The sequence below is a fragment of the Ascaphus truei genome, chromosome 2, assembly GCF_040206685.1.
Source record: "Ascaphus truei isolate aAscTru1 chromosome 2, aAscTru1.hap1, whole genome shotgun sequence".
Classification (NCBI taxonomy): domain Eukaryota; kingdom Metazoa; phylum Chordata; class Amphibia; order Anura; family Ascaphidae; genus Ascaphus; species Ascaphus truei.
Genome location: NC_134484.1, coordinates 172760000 through 172773654, shown reverse-complemented (window position 1 = coordinate 172773654; position 13655 = coordinate 172760000). Strand labels below are relative to the sequence as shown.

Sequence of the window (13655 nt, the reverse complement as noted above, 5' to 3'; positions counted from 1 at the left end):
CCCCTCCCCTCAAGTAAAAAACTTAAGCTGTGTGTGTGTGTGTGATTATCTTTATTTGTATAGCACCAGCCATTTACATGCGCATCACCGCACTAATACAGCACATGTGACATAATAGGAATAAGCACTTCAGACAATAAAGTAAACATAAGGAAAATGAGTCCCTGCCATAAAGAGTGTACAATCTAAGTGGTAAGTAGGGAGAACTTACAGAGACAGTAGGAGGGTATTATGGTAAGAACATATGCAAGGGTTCCTGGTAAATGAATATGAAATGTATAGTAGCAGCCAAGAGAACGACAGTACACAAATGCTTCAGTATAGAGGTGTGTTTTAAAATAGGCCTCAAAGGTGGACAGAGGGTGCTTGTTGTATATTGAAGGGAAGGGCATTGTAGGTGAATCGAATGTTTGAATTGTGGCCACTGGCAGTATTGTACAGTAAACATTCAAACAAAAGTGGGCAAATTTAATTTTTGAAATAAATCCAAGAGTATTCCCACATACTGTATTTGCAATATATTTGTAGGTCTGTTATGTCGATTAACGCTATATAAGAGGCACAATGTAGACAATTAACTGATACCAAGTACCAGATACATTGCGGTAGGTTCGTGTCCATTAAACAAGAAATAGAAGTTTTTCCTTCCTACAGTAGCTCGTAAATGTGTTAAACTGCTGTAATCTAATCTGAAACATTAAGGCTGAGCTCACACACTCCGCTTGATTGCGAGAGTGTGAGCTCCATCTGTGCCGTGCTGTAGCACAGGCGATCTGTGCTCAGTCTTGCAGGCATTTGGAGAGCGTGGCGGAGGTATGGCGGACACGTCACAAACTGGTTTGCCCTCATTGACAGAACCATCATTCCTCAGGACTTTGCCGACTATTTCAAGGAAAAGGTGGAATCCCTACGTCAGGCCATCCCTTCTGTATCCTCCTCCCATCCTACACCTCTTCCTAACTCTCCTCCTGCCTTCCTTGACTGTTTATCCGCTGTCACGGAGGAGGATGTGTCATTGCTGATCTCCTCTTCTCCCTCTACCACATGCCCTCTTGACCCCATTCCCTCCCATCTCCTAAAACCTCTTGCTCCTACTATAATCACTACGCTCACACACATTTTTAACGCCTCCCTCTACTCTGATATCTTTCCATCCTCCTTCAAGCATGCAACAGTTATACCATTACTCAAAAACAGCAAGCTTGACCCTTCCTTTCTTTCTAACTATCGACCAGTCTCCCTCTTGCCTTTTGCCCCTAAACTCCTTGAACGTCTTGTATTCTCTCGCTTGCTCCACTTTCTCAACACCTATTCTCTCCTAGACCTCTACAATCTGACTTCCACACTGCTCACTCGACTGAAACAGCCCTCACTAAAATAATGTCCTCCATGCTGTCAAAGACAGAAGTCATTACACTCTGCTCATATTACTTGACCTCTCTGTAGCATTTGACACCGTGGACCACCCTCTTCTCCTTCACATTCTCCATACTCTTGGTATTCATAACAAAGATCTATCCTGGATCTCCTCTTACCCCTCCCATCATACTTTCAGTGTCTATTTTGCTAACACCTCCTCCTCTATCGATCTCTCTGTGAGGGTACCCCATGGCTCTGTCCTGAGACCTCTTCTCTTTTGTCTGTACACACTTTCTCTAGGTGACCTAATCACATCTCTCAGGTTTAAATATCACCTCTATGCTGACGACACACAAATCTACTTTTCAACCCCCGACCTTACACCTGCTGTACAAACCAAAGTTTTTGAATGTCTCACTGCGATATCATCCTGGATGGCTCTCCACCGCCTTAAACTTAACATGGCAAAAACAGAGCTCCTCATACGTCTTCCCAAACCTGGCCCTACTACCTCCTTCCACATTACTGCTGGAAGTACTATCATTCACCCAGTAGCCCAAGCACCCGGCCTAGGGGTCACACTCGACTCCTCTCTCACATTCTCCCTTCATATTCAAAACGTTTCTAAAACCTGTTGCTTTTTCCTTCGCAATATTACAAATATACGCCCTTTCCTCTGTTGCTCGACTGCTAAAACCCTGACTCAGGCCCTCAGTCTCTCCCGTCTTGATTACTGTAACTTCCTGCTGTCCGGCCTTCCTGCCTCTAACCTGCTGTCTCCCCTACAATCTATCCTAAGCGCTGCTGCCAGAATCACTCTACTTTTTCCTAAATCTCCCCTGCTGAAATCTCTCTCCTGGTTTCCGATCAAATCCCGCACCTCGCACTCAATTCTTCTCCTCACTTTTAAAGCTTTACACTCTTCTGCCCCTCCTTATATCTCAGCCCTAATTTCTCGCTATGCACCATCCCGACTCTTGCATTCTTCTCTTCTCTTGCGGTCTTCTCTCTACCCCCTTTGTATCTAAAGCCCTCTCCCGCCGAAAACCACTCACTGACTGCCCCACACCTCTGGAATGCCCTTCCCTTCAATACCCGACTAGCACCCTCTCTATCCACCTTTAAGACACACCTTAAGACCCACTTGCTTAAAGAAACATATGAGTAGCACCGTGGCTAATACTATACGCATGATACATCAAGCTTGGCTCCCTGCAAACACACTTCCCTGAATTCCCTCCTACTGTCTCTGTTTGTTCTTCTTACCTACCAATTAGATTGTAAGATCCTCGGAGCAGGGACTTCTCTTTCTAAATGTTACATTTATTCCTGAAGCACTTAATCCCATGACCTGTTATTTACAGTATATTATGTTATTTATATGATTGTCGCGTATTACTACTGTGAAGCGCTATGTACATTAATGGTGCTAGATAAATAAAGACATACAATACAATACAACTATGCAACTATGTAATGACGCCTACGTTAACCTTGGCATATAAATTGGCACCAGTTTTACATAAATTCTTCCAATACAAACTAAGGTTCTACAACGTAAAATCACTAACATTATGAAGTTTTTAAAGCACAACAATGAAAAGAATGTTACAAAAAGATTAAAGAATTGTGGCGGGTTAAACAGTCTTTTCTAAATTTGGTAATAGAAGATACTAGAAGACAGACATAAAGTTCCAACCAACATACTTGTCTGATGGATGAGCTTCTACAAAGTAACCAGCAAAAGGACAATAGATACAAGGGTTCAAGTCCTTTACAAGTTGTGCTTTATAGTTCAGTAGCTTCTTTCTCTCAGTTTTAATGAACTGTGACTTCCATTCCTCTGCAAATACAAAAGCAGAATGTTATAAACATCATTAAAAAAAAACTAACACACACATTCCCAGCAAGCTCAAACCTCATAAAAAAAACTAAACTGACTATATATATACATACAAGGTGGTCGACAAATCACTAAAAAATCTACTCGCCGAACAAAAAAATCTACTCGCCACCTAGTACCACACGTGTGCTGCTTGGGCCAATAGGAGCTCGCCACGATACCATGGGCTGGTGGCTCACTCTCAACTGGTATTGATACATATCCACGCAGCATTACTGTTAAGTGGTATTATATGTGTATGCTAAATGTAGGGATCTTTTGCTGAGGATCACGGGTTGTTGAATGTGGATAGTGATAATATAAAAGCAGTTGTACCACACATACACCTTGTACTTGTTTCTCGCCATTTGACCGTAGGCCACGTGTAACATATTAAGTATTCATATAGGACTCAAGCCCTCACCTCAGCACTGGGTATCAGTCTGGGGTCTATAAAAAAGAGGGGTTACCGGGGTGTGTATATATATATATATATATATATAGTATATATATATATTGTATATATATTGTGACAAACGGCTTACTCAGGGGCTCCGCCGTCTGTCCAGGACTGTTAGAACACGGTCTTTTAGGGTAGGTTAAATGATGAGGCGTAACGTGCTGTTCCTTTAAACAGGCTACTGCCTGGTTTATTCAGTCCCAGGCACTGAGACTGCCACACTGCATACAAAAGAAACAAAAGCAAAACAAAAGCTTGCTCACCTGAGCAATAACTTAACTGAGGTTTACCCTGACTGGGATTGGGGCGGCTTATCCGCTTCCAACAAACAAAAATAAGGAACTTTGCAATTTGATAAAGGTACAAAATGATTTAACCTGTTTGGGGAGAGGTTTTTCCCCTCTCTGCTTCCAGCAGCCTTTCTGCCTCCAGTCTCTTCGGGAGAGGGGAGAGGAACCAGGAAATCAGCCTTACATACCTGATTTCCACCTAGCACGACAGGTGACAGAAATCAGGCAGCAGACAAACTCTGGTCTGGATCCCTCACCCCTCAGTTCCAGCACTTGCCAAACTGTGGGATGGAGTGCATGCATTCTAAGGCTGCACTTTCCAGCCTAAACAGGATAGAAGCTGTTCAGTATCCTGGGAGCCCTATATATGGAATTTATTACCATCCCCTGGTTTCTGTCACAATATATATATATATATATATATATATATATATATATATATATATATATATATATATATATATATATATACACACACACACACTATATACATACACATACACACACATACACACACACACACACACACACAGTATATATATGTGACAAACTGCATAGGAAAGTTGCACACATCATCATGCTAGTAGAGGAGCACCAGAGGTATTTGGAAGATGCCTGCAGGAACTCGTTGGAGTCTACCTACTATAAGTGATGGGTCACGAGAAGAAACCAACCCCCGTCTACAGCCAACCAAATTCACTTAGCTCGTGACATGAGAATTATTCTCAACATGCGCATTGACACTCTACTCTTGTGAGTATATCAGTTTTATCCTTGGTCTTGATTACATTTTTACACTATGGAGTGTGCACTTTTCTTTTTTGTTATGTAACAAGGTATATCCATATTACCTTTCTTTCCCCCTGTTATCTCTGTTATGCAAGTCCTGTTACCTGCAGGCCGTAACAGGTTAAATCTATGGGCTCTTGACCCCCCTATGCCCCTCTTGTCAGTGATGGAAGTAAGGTGGTGACTCATGGCCTGTGTAAGCCTATCAGGATAGGTACAGTCTATGAGCTCGCCCCTTCTTGAATCTTCCAAGTGAGAGTAGCAAAGTTAGTCAGTCTGCTTCCTGCTCTGGTGAAGAGAGGAAGATAGAGCTATTTGTCTCTCCCATGGTGGGATGAGCATGCTCACCTTTATTCTTTGGACTGAGGGAACATCAGGCTCAGCCAGCAAGGCCTGTAAGACCAGGGCCTGCATCATCTAGAAGTCTGGGACTTCCAAGACTCTGCACCACTGAAGGGAGAACTGCAGTGGATGCCTGCCATGTATGATAATAAAGATCCTTGTTCTACTATACACTCTTGTCTGAGTATCAGTCCTTGGGCAGTAGGGAGAATAGTGCAGTAGTGGAGACTGATTTCTGGATACCCTGGGACCCACTACGACTGGAGGCGCTGAACACCAGAGAAAAAACTACAGAACAAGAACCCAAGCCTGTCCAAGTCTCTACTCTACCGCAGACAGCTCAGTATCTCCTGCTCCAAACAGGTAGTGCACCACACCCAGAGACAGTAACTAGCAGTGTATCTCCCGGGGGGGGGGGAATACATGTGTTACAGTTATATGTACAGTATATATAGTGGCGGAAAAAAGTTTGTGAACGGCAAAGATAATTATGGAAATTGCATAGTTTTTCATGATGACCTTCTGTAATCAAAACCAGTCTTATCCCAAATATCAAAAAGGGTTTATATTACCCAATTCCATGTCTTTTGAAACAAAATGATGTATGAATTAGACAGACAATGAGTAATGAAGAGTCAGAGTATGTGAAAAAGTAAGTAAAACTCTGGTTTTAATCAGCTAAATTAAAGGAAATAATTAGAATCAGGTGTTTAAATAGGTAGATCTTCAGGTGATAGTTTGGAAGGCCCCACCTTATATAAAGATCAGAAACGTTGTGCATTTTGTCTTCACCATAAAGTTGTGTGGAAACACGTCATGCCACGTTCAAAAGAAATAGCTACGGGCCTCAGAAAATAAGTTATTGATGCACATCAGTCTAGAAAGTGTTACAAAACCATTTCTAAGGATTTGGAGGTCTCCCAATCCACTGTCAGACAAATGGAGAAAGTTCAAGACCACAGTCACTCTACCCAGGAGCGGTCGTCCTACTGAAATCTCTCTAAGAACAAACCGGCAAATCATCCAGGATGTCACAAAGAACCCCAGAGTAATATCATTTGATCTGCAGGCCACTCTCGCCTTGGCTTATGTGAGTGTTCATGGCTCAACTCTCAGAAAAAGAATGAACAAGAATGGTGTTGCTGGAAGGATAGCCAGGAGGAAACCACTGTTCTCTAAAAAGAACATTGCTGCCGTCTGAAGATAGTGTACTTGGCTCTCTAAGCAAGGTTATGCTTGGATTCACTGAGCGCCGATGCAGGTTATATAGCACCCAGTTCTGGCATTAACTGTCATTGATTGGAAAGGCAGTTAACACAAGATCGGGATGCAATACCCTTCATCAGTACTTAGTGAATACCCTTCATAGGCTGTTATTGGAAGTGAGTATTGGGCCAGATTTAATAACCAGAGGTTTGAACTGCATTGTACAACATTGGCACAGCGCTCTGATGTCATGTAAAAGAAGCAGCATGGTCATATTTACGAAGCTGCATTACTATTTCCATACTGTGTCATATAGAAATAGCTGCATGACGCTTCTAGCAATGTTGCATCTGTACCACTTCTGCAGCATGTGATCTGGACCACCCAGGACCATTCCTGCTGCCATAAATAGAACAAAACATGTTTCCATTGTAACGTGGGCTCATTGTATGCCTGGGCCAGGAACAATGACTACATACCAGGCATACACTAGGAACAAGGTTTGTTTATGGTGGGACCAGGTTCTGTGTGCTCAATTGGCAATTGAGACTGTTGGGATGGATGCACCCATTTGTTGGGGAAGCACACACTCCTAAAGCTGTGTATTGTTCTTCCACAGCAGAAAGGTGACAGACCCTGTGGGTCCTCTGGAATGGACATTGGAGTTTTGGCATTTGGTTCCTAGACCGTTGGTGTTGCCACCATTGGTCTATGCTTAGGTCTCACTCATGCACTCCCCTCCACTCAGGCCCGTCCTACAGCACTTAGCTCCACCCCCCTCAGATTGGCCAGTTCTTGCTGCCCCCCTCTGTCCGGATTGGTTGACCCAATTAACGGGACTGTCTTAATTGGTCGGCCCCAGATTTTCATGGTTCTGAATGAGAACCGGGAACAATACAAGCAGGTGCCGACCCTTGTATCGGAGCTGGAGAGACCACAGGACAGTCTTCCCGTTTAAGTTGGTCTGTGGACTTTATTGGAGGCAACTGGCCTTGGCAGTTAGCATTCATCCCTACAAAGCCTACCCGGTTTGGAGACCCAAGATATGGACTATTCTGTTCTTATGGTGTCATATTCTCTAGCCTGCTGTACCTATGCTTCGCCACCGGGACTGCTGCCACTCTAATGTCTTGTTATAGCCTGCAGTACCTAAACTTGTCCACCGGGATTGCTGCTGCTAAACTAGGAACATTCCAGAACCTGTTACCTGACACCTCTGCACCTGTGCTCCACCTCTCAGCCTGCCTATATAAACCTCCCTTTCCTGTTCCTCCTTGCCTGTTTATACTGGTTCCTTAGCACCTGCAAGGTTCTTGTGTTTACTGCTGTATTAGCTTTTGCTATCATCCTGTTCCAGTTTCCTCGTTGCCGACCTCTGCTTGTTTCCTGACTTCGCTACCTGCCGCCTGCCTCGGACCCCTGCTTGTTACCGGACTTCGCTACCTGCCACCTGCCTTGGATCTCTGCTTGTGACCCCTACTTCGCTCCCTGCTGTTCCTGCCACTGGGATCCACTTCAGCCGAAGTTCAATCCTTGACAGAATAAACAGGCCCTACCATGGATTCCGCTGGAACAGACCCGACTCAGGCTCAGTCACTCCATGACTTGCAACATATCATGGTTGGTTACCAGGAACAACAAAGACACGTGTTTAATCGTCTTGGCCGCTTAGAAGAAAAAGCCGCCACTGCGGAAGCTGAGAATCGTGAACTACGTGCAGCCTTAATCACCTTGTCTGGTCAAAACACTGTGACTGTGCAAACCGCACCCCGTGTAACCCTTCCAGAAAAATTTGGAGGAAAAAGACAATCTTTTCGGGATTTCCTTAATCAATGCAGACATGTGTTCAAGCTTCAGCCTACCATCTATAATACCAACGAAGCCCGGGTTGGATTGATCATAACCCTGCTCAAGGATGAGGCCCTTGCTTGGGTCTCCCCTATGTTAGAACAGGATAGCCCACTACTAAGGGACCTGGAGGAGTTTATCGATGCCATGAGTCTTATTTTTGATGACCCAAATCGTAGTGCAACCGCTGAGGCAACTCTGAACAATCTTCGTCAAGGAAGACGCTCGGCAGCTGAGTACGCCGCTGAATTCCGCAGATGGGTTAATGATACTGAGTGGAATGAGGCCGCGCAGAAATATCATTTTCGGCAGGGTCTCTCGGAGCAAGTTAAAGACGAACTAGCCCGGGTGGAGACCCCAGAGAGATTTCAGGACTTTGTCCGTTTATGCATCCAAATTGATCGTAGGCTTACGGAAAGACGATTGGAGAGACAGGGGTTCATGCCAAGCACCCCCGGGTTTAGAGATGTCAGTACCCCAAGACGTTCCAGGGAGACGGAGGAGGAGCCGATGCAAGTAAATACACTGCGGGGACCCATCTCAACCGGGGAAAGGAATAGACGCCGAACAGAAGATCTCTGTTTATATTGCGGAAACGATGGGCACTATCTCGCTGATTGCCCAAACAAGTCCAGGCGGTCTTCTTTCCAGAGCCCTAGAAGAAATCAGCTGCACGCTATTTCAAAAACTGTTCTCTCTGCTTCTCAAAGGAAAGATAACCCTCCTTCGCTACACCCTCACCTCCTGGTTCCTATTATCATCGAGGAAGGAACACATCGTTTTTCAACCACAGTAATGGTCGACTCAGGGGCGGCAGGGAATTTTATGGACATAGAATTCGCCAAGAACAATTCGGTATCATTTGTAGCCAAGGAATCGCCAGAAAGGATGGAAGTCGTTGACGGTTCTCCCTTGAGCTCTGGACCTGTTACCCATGAAACCAGAAACTTAACACTAATCATGGAGCCCAATCACCAGGAGAAGATTTCATTTGGTCTCATTCCATCACCTTTGTTTCCAGTGATTCTGGGAATTCCATGGCTCATGATCCATAACCCACTAATCGACTGGAAGACCAAGACACTCACGTTTCCCTCGGAGCACTGTCAGCTAGCCTGTCTACCTAAAACTCCTATACCAGAGTGTGTAGGAATACATAAGATTTCCTCGTCTCAAGAAAATCTTCTGCCGGCTCTTTACTCTGAGTTTTTAGATGTGTGTGACAAGAAGAACGCGGATACGCTTCCCCCACATCGCTCTTATGACTGTCCCATTGAATTATTACCGGGTGCTGCTATTCCGTTTGGAAGAATTTATTCCCTCTCAGAACCGGAATTGAAGGTCCTCAATGACTACCTACAAGAGAACCTATCAAAGGGTTTTATCAGACCCTCTACTTCTCCAGCAGGCGCTGCGCTCTTCTTCGTGGGAAAAAAAGACGGTTCTCTACGCCCCTGCATTGACTATCGGGAACTAAATAAGATAACGGTGAAGAACAGGTACCCATTACCTCTGATTCCTGAACTATTGGAAAGAATTCGGTCAGCCAAGATCTTTACCAAATTAGATCTCAGAGGAGCGTATAATTTGGTCCGCATTCGACCCGGTGACGAATGGAAAACAGCCTTCCGAACCCGTTATGGGCACTATGAATATCTGGTGATGCCTTTCGGACTCTGTAATGCCCCTGCTACCTTCCAGCATTTAATCAATGATGTCCTCCGAGAGTTATTGGACCAATTCGTAGTGGCATACCTGGATGACATCCTAGTCTTCTCAGATAACATCATGGATCACCAGAGACATGTCCGAATTGTCCTTGAGCGTCTCCGTAAGTACAATTTATACATCAAGTTAGAAAAATGCGAATTCGAAAAAACCAGCATGCAATTTCTCGGTTACATCATCTCTCCCGAGGGTTTGAGTATGGACCCAGGCAAGATTCAAGCTGTGGTGGAATGGCCAATCCCTCGGAATGAAAAGGACATTCAGAGATTTGTGGGTTTTGCCAATTTCTATAGACGTTTTATTAAAAATTTCTCTGGCATTATTGCCCCAATCACCCAACTCACACGGAAGGAATTCCCCTTCAAATGGTCTCCTAAAGCGGATGCGGCATTCGAACAATTGAAGTCACTCTTCACATCTGCCCCTATCCTCATCCATCCAAATCCAGAATTACCATTCATCTTGGAAGTGGATGCATCCGACTCCGCTGTTGGTGCCATTCTGTCACAAAGAATTGGACCCAAGATGCTCCTTCATCCATGTGCTTTTTATTCATACCAAATGTCAACAGCTGAACGAAATTATGACATCGGAAACAAAGAACTCTTGGCTATAAAAGCTGCATTCTCTGAGTGGAGACATCTACTGGAGGGGGCAAATCATCCAATTACGGTCTTTACGGATCATAGGAACTTAGAATTCATTCGATCCGCAAAGAGACTGTCTGCGCGACAAGCCAGATGGGCTCTCTTCTTTGCAAGATTTCAGTTCCACATTTCATACCGCCCTGGCTCCAAGAATGGGAAAGCCGACGCCTTGTCACGGTCCTTTCCGAATCCTAGCTCAGACAAAGAGCAAGAAGAAACTATTCTTCCAAAAAGAAATTTTTTGGGCGTCACATTCTCTGCCGATCTCCTCACACGAATAAAGGGAGCCTACTCAAATGACACTTTTCTTAAAAACCCTCCTCCGGAAGCAGAACTATTTCTATGTGATGGTCTCTGGAACTGTAATGATCGTCTGTTCGTTCCTAAGGAGGTAAGATTAGAGGTGCTCCAATTAATGCACGACTCCCGACCCGCGGGTCACCCAGGTGTCCTCAAGACACAGGAACTGTTGTCTCGCTCTTTTTGGTGGCCTAAATTAGCACAAGATGTTAAAGACTATGTCCTCTCCTGTGAAACTTGTGCTAGGACCAAGACCCCTCGAGCATCACCCGTGGGTTTACTGCAGCCTCTTCCGGTTCCAACTCATCCTTGGGGGTCCATATCAATGGATTTTATTGTTGACCTGCCACGATCAAATGGACATAATACCATCCTGGTAGTGGTGGATCGACTTACAAAGATGACTCACTTCATTGCAGCACAGAATCTTCCTTCTGCAGACCAGACAGCCAAGTTGATTGTGAAAGAGGTGTTTCGGCTTCACGGGGCTCCTGATGAGATCATATCCGATAGAGGGGTACAATTCACTTCAACATTTTGGAGGACCTTCTGTTCCTCTCTAGGAATTCGTTTAAATTTATCGTCTGGCTATCATCCACAATCCAATGGCCAAACAGAAAGGACCAATCAGACTTTGGAACAATACTTACGATGTTTTGTTTGTCATCTCCAGGATGACTGGATTGATTTCCTACCATTAGCTGAATTTTCATACAACAACTCACATCATTCATCGACTCAGAAGAGCCCCTTTTTCTCAAATTATGGATTTCATCCAACCTTTATTCCTCGTTTTCCATCTTCGGGCCCCATTCCGGCAGTTACAGAGAAACTGGAGACTCTGCGAGACATCCAGGAGACCCTCAAAGAGACGCTTCGTGAGACTCAAGTAAAGTACAAAAGAGCAGCAGACCAACACCGCAGACCCTCCCCAGAATTTCAAGTCGGGGATAAAGTCTGGCTTTCTACAAAAAATCTACGTCTAAAGGTTCCAACCATTAAATTGGGCCAAAAATACATCGGGCCTTTTCGCATCTCAGCACTAATAAATCCAGTGTCCTTCAGATTAGAGCTTCCTGAGACCATCAAAATACACCCTGTGTTTCACTCTTCTCTGCTGAAACCTTTCCGTGAGAACCCATTTCCTGGACGGAGACTTCCTCCCCCTGAACCCATCCTCGTGGATAACGAAGAGGAATTCATTGTGGAAAGAATTTTGGATTCCAGGTTACACCGAGGGAAACTACAGTACCTGGTTCACTGGGGGGGCTATGGCCCAGAGGAGAGGTCTTGGGAACCCAAAGATTTTGTACATGCTCCGCGACTAGTCAAAGCTTTCCACCGACGATATCCAGACAAGCCTAGCAAGGATCATCCGGAGAACGCTCTTGGGAGGGGGGAGTAATGTCATATTCTCTAGCCTGCTGTACCTATGCTTCGCCACCGGGACTGCTGCCACTCTAATGTCTTGTTATAGCCTGCAGTACCTAAACTTGTCCACCGGGATTGCTGCTGCTAAACTAGGAACATTCCAGAACCTGTTACCTGACACCTCTGCACCTGTGCTCCACCTCTCAGCCTGCCTATATAAACCTCCCTTTCCTGTTCCTCCTTGCCTGTTTATACTGGTTCCTTAGCACCTGCAAGGTTCTTGTGTTTACTGCTGTATTAGCTTTTGCTATCATCCTGTTCCAGTTTCCTCGTTGCCGACCTCTGCTTGTTTCCTGACTTCGCTACCTGCCGCCTGCCTCGGACCCCTGCTTGTTACCGGACTTCGCTACCTGCCACCTGCCTTGGATCTCTGCTTGTGACCCCTACTTCGCTCCCTGCTGTTCCTGCCACTGGGATCCACTTCAGCCGAAGTTCAATCCTTGACATATGGTAAGCTAGCTCTGGCAGCGTCCTGCAGCTAGAGGGTAAGGGTTCTTGTGAGTATCCCATTGATTGTGTATTGTTTTGGTTTGTGCTAGTTGCTGTGGTGTATAATAAATATAATATAAATGTGTATAATAAACTACTTCGTTTATTCACCCCTGTGTCCTGCCTGGTGTATCTGATCCCAAATTGTGTTTGGTCAAGCCTGTTACGTGACAACCACAATTCTTTATTTATATTATTTTCCGGATTAAAGGTTATAGTTATTGAAGTCACCGAAAATATGTACAAACCAAATACCTGACTATGACATGCAAGATTAAACATGAAGTATGTGTCTTCAATGACAATAAACTAAATATATGCACCCATAGAGTCCTCACAACAGCGGATTCCTATGGCAGCAGAAGAATAGCTGATCATTGAACCCATGCCTGAGATGGTAGAGGAGAAAGATGAGGGAGATATGAGGTATGAAATGAGGTCACAGATGGAATACAGGGAGGTGAACTTAACTTCCGTGACATATATTGGAGTCAGTACCTATTGCTCCTATATCATCTGTATCACAGCAAACTATTCCTCCAAAGGTATCTTCTTCAAAGGGCATCACAGACCTGACACCAGCCAATTTGCAAAGAAGACAGTCAGGCCAATTGACAGAGGGCATCCTGCTATCCCAGTAAGATAGCGACAGGCTGCCAGAAATTAGTATGGAATCCTTGGCACAAAGTCAGATCCACATGACTCACCACATTCAGCACCTACATATGTTAGTGATATACTCAGAAATGACACAGGAAGCAATGCTGCAAGAGATGTACCATACTAATGACCATCTCAATTACATTAGTACCAAACTGGGAGATGTTGTTCAGTTCATCACTTAGTGAGTCTTCCCCATTGTCCCCTGATATTGTTTCCTTATT

General features: G+C 44.6%; 1 protein-coding gene across 1 annotated transcript in view; it reads right to left on the bottom strand.

Moving 5' to 3' along the window:
• Positions 1-13655, bottom strand: part of LOC142488604 (cytidine monophosphate-N-acetylneuraminic acid hydroxylase-like) — a 158901-nt gene that overhangs the window by 58461 nt on the left and 86785 nt on the right. The window contains exon 9 of the mRNA XM_075589053.1: positions 3067-3202. Coding sequence (XP_075445168.1) covers positions 3067-3202 — 136 coding nt within the window. The remainder of the gene's footprint in view (positions 1-3066; positions 3203-13655) is intronic.